The 3109-nt window shown below is 52.3% G+C and overlaps 1 protein-coding gene across 2 annotated transcripts in view; it reads left to right on the top strand.

Annotated features, from left to right (window-relative positions):
- Window positions 1–2172, top strand: part of LOC114884384 (L-gulonolactone oxidase) — a 35457-nt gene extending 33285 nt beyond the window's left edge. Inside the window, exons 11-12 of one of the 2 annotated variants that reach the window (XM_029203373.1) lie at window positions 268–358; window positions 1008–2172. In XM_029203373.1, the coding sequence (XP_029059206.1) occupies window positions 268–358; window positions 1008–1136 (220 nt within the window). In that variant the 3' untranslated portion in view covers window positions 1137–2172. The remainder of the gene's footprint in view (window positions 1–267; window positions 359–1007) is intronic. The other variant, XM_029203374.1, reaches the window with a different exon arrangement.
- The last annotated feature ends 937 nt before the right edge of the window (window positions 2173–3109 follow it).

Genomic DNA, 3109 nt, shown 5'->3' with positions numbered 1-3109 from the left:
GTATATATATATATATATATATATATACATACATACACACACACACACAAATCTTTAAAATTATTTAAACTCATGACAACTTTCAGTGGCCAGTTAAAAAATATGCAAGAGGATGTAAACCTTTTCCAAATCCTTCTGAGCAGAAGCCCTCAAGGTGCTGGGTCACTGCTGTCCATGTCCTGAGGGCACAGGCAAGGTGCCTAATAACAGTGGGTGGGACCGTGCAAAGCAGAGACAGGGCCTCACCTCCTTCTGCCCCCTCCCCAGGCCCTACGGCAAGGACGTGCCGCGGCTGGACTACTGGCTGGCCTACGAGACCATCATGAAGAAGGTGGGGGGCAGGCCCCACTGGGCCAAGGTAGGATGTTTCATGGGGGTTGTCAGCTGGGCAGCTGCTGTGAGCTGAGGCTTCCACCAGAGGGCGCCTCTCCTCCCAGTTGCCCTGCCTGCCCAAGGCTTAGATGTGGGGAAACTTGGGCTGAGCAAGTGACAGGAAGGAGGGCCCCCACGATCCTAACCAGACCATCTTCCCTCTGCATTCATGTTCCAACAGCCCAGTGACTAATTCTCTGAGTTTTCAGAAAACTTCCTCACCTTTCATTTTATTTAATTCTCATAGTAACCCTACGAGCAGGATAAGGCGGTGGGTCTATTTAACAGACAGGAAACTAGGGGTCTCTCAGAGGTGACAGGACTTACTTACTAATTAGCAGTTGAATTGGGGCCAGAGCCCTCTCCACTCACCCACTGCCAGGTGGCAAAGGGAATGGGAAGTTTAATGCTGCATTTTAACACCTTCCTTCTTTACTTTCCAAGAACTTCCTCCCTCCTCTTTGGGTCTCTACATTATAGGTGCATGTGAATGAATGCATGCATGTATGTGCTTGTGTGTGCCTGGGGGTAGCAGCGTCACACATGCAGGCATCCAGACGTGGGGGCCTGTTTGCAGCTCCGCTGCAATGCTGGTTCCAGGGAACGAGGCCTGTTGTATCTGGTTGCTTCCTCAGGCCCACAACTGCACCCGGAAGGACTTTGAGAAAATGTATCCTGCCTTTCCGAAGTTCTGTGCCATCCGAGAAAAGCTGGACCCCTCGGGGATGTTCCTGAATGCGTATCTGGAGAAGGTGTTCTACTGAAGCACAAACAGAAAACAAGTCAAGCCCACCCCATCCCATTCCCCAGGCCCACTTCCCATGAGGTTGAAGGCTCAGCGTCCCTCTGGCCTGATGGGGAACAGACCTCTTCCCCCAGGCGCTCTGCCACGGTGCCCACAGCTGCTCTAACCCAGAGTAAGGAGTCTGGATCTGGGCAGCTCCCACTTCCCTCATCCTCACAGGAACCCCATGTAAGGAAGAGCACCAAATCCCCATTTACCTCTTCAGCCGCATCCTTTCAGCCCAAGCCTGCAATCACCACATGCTGTTTCCCAGAAGACAGAGAAGCCCCCAAATGTTCTGTGTCTAGGAGGTCAGGATTCAGCCTTTCACAGGTTCCACCCGCTGGTTGGGTGTCCGGAGCTCCAGGGATCCCTTGCCCACCCTTGCAGGGAGGGGTCCCCCTGGCAAGTGTTTGGGCACAGAGGTCGTGTGTGCTGTGCTCTGCTTTCTTTCACTCTCGAGGGTCTTTCAGATGCTCAGGTGCGTGCCCCCTGCCCTGGGACTGCCCTCTTCCAGAGGGTCCACCTGTCCATCTGACCTCCCATAGCCCGACCTACAGTGTGTCTATTCCAGGGGATGTTTGGGGAGTGGGACTCTCCTTGCCTTCTTTTTAATAAAGGCCAAGAGTTCATTCACTCTCTGCTCCCTCCTCTTCATCTCCAAGGTAATCCTTTGGGAGCAGGGGGCTCCCTGATTCCCCGACTGCCTTCCAGAGGTAACGGGTCTCGGACTTGCCTGGAAAATGCTCTTCATATCCCTCCTGCAAACTTAGTTTCAAGCTGCCTCTGACCTACCACACTTTGTGGCTATTCTTTCACCAGGCTCTTGTTGAACATCTACAAGGTGCCAAGTGCTTTGGGGGAATTAAAAGGACCTTAAGGGGCTTTCCTGGTGGCGCAGTGGTTAAGAATCCGCCTGCCGATGCAGGGGACACAGGTTCGAGCCCTGGTTCAGGAAGATCCCACATGCCTCGGAGCAACTGAGCCCATGAGCCACAAGTACTGAGCCCAAGTGCCACAGTTACTGAACCCCGCACACCTAGAGCCCATGCTCACAACAAGAGAAGCCACCGCAGTGAGAAGCCCACGCACCACAACGAAGAGTAGCCCCTGCTCACTGCAACTAAAAGAAAGCCCGTGCGCGGCAACAAGGACCCAATGCAGCCAAAAATTAAATAACTAAATTTATTTTTATGAAAAGAACCTTAAGACAGGTTCCTGGCATCCAGAAATGTATATTTTAATCATATGTTTCATAAGAGGTTAATACGCAGACTATATAAGAACTCCTCAACAACACAAAAACAACTGATCAAAAATGGACAAAGGGCACTGGTTGGGAGTCTGCCTGCCGATGCAGGAGACACGGGTTCGTGACCCGGTCCGGGAGGATCCCACATATCGCGGAGTACCTGGGCCCGTGAGCCATGGCCGCTGGGCCTGCGCGTCTGGAGCCTGTTGCTCCGCGGCTGGAGAGGCCACAGCAGTGAGAGGACCGCGTACTGCAAAAACAAACAAACAAACAAAAAATGGACAAAGGGGCCTCCCTGGTGGTGCAGTGGTTGACAATCCGCCTGCCAATGCAGGGGACACGGGTTCGAGCCCTGGTCTAGGAGGATCCCACATGCCGCGGAGCAACTAGCCCCGTAAGCCACAACTACTGAGCCTGCGCCTCTGGAGCCTGTGCTCCCCAACAACAGAGGCCGCGACACTGAGAGGCCCGCGCACCGCGATGAAGAGTGGCCGCCGCTCGCCGCAACTAGAGAAAGCCCTCGCACACAAACGAAGATCGAACACAGCCAAAAATAAATAAATAAATTTTTTTACAAGGCAAAATTCCTTTAAACAAAAAATGGACAAAGGACTTGAATACACATTTATCCAAAGAAGATACACAAATGATCAGTAAGCACATGAAAAGAGGCTGCACATCACTAATCACTAGGGAAATGA

This window comes from Monodon monoceros, unplaced genomic scaffold (assembly GCF_005190385.1).
Source record: "Monodon monoceros isolate NGI ecotype Baffin Bay Population unplaced genomic scaffold, NGI_Narwhal_1 Super_Scaffold_5, whole genome shotgun sequence".
Lineage (NCBI taxonomy): Eukaryota > Metazoa > Chordata > Mammalia > Artiodactyla > Monodontidae > Monodon > Monodon monoceros.
Note: the sequence above shows the minus strand (reverse complement) of the source record. Positions and strands in the feature narration are given on the sequence as shown.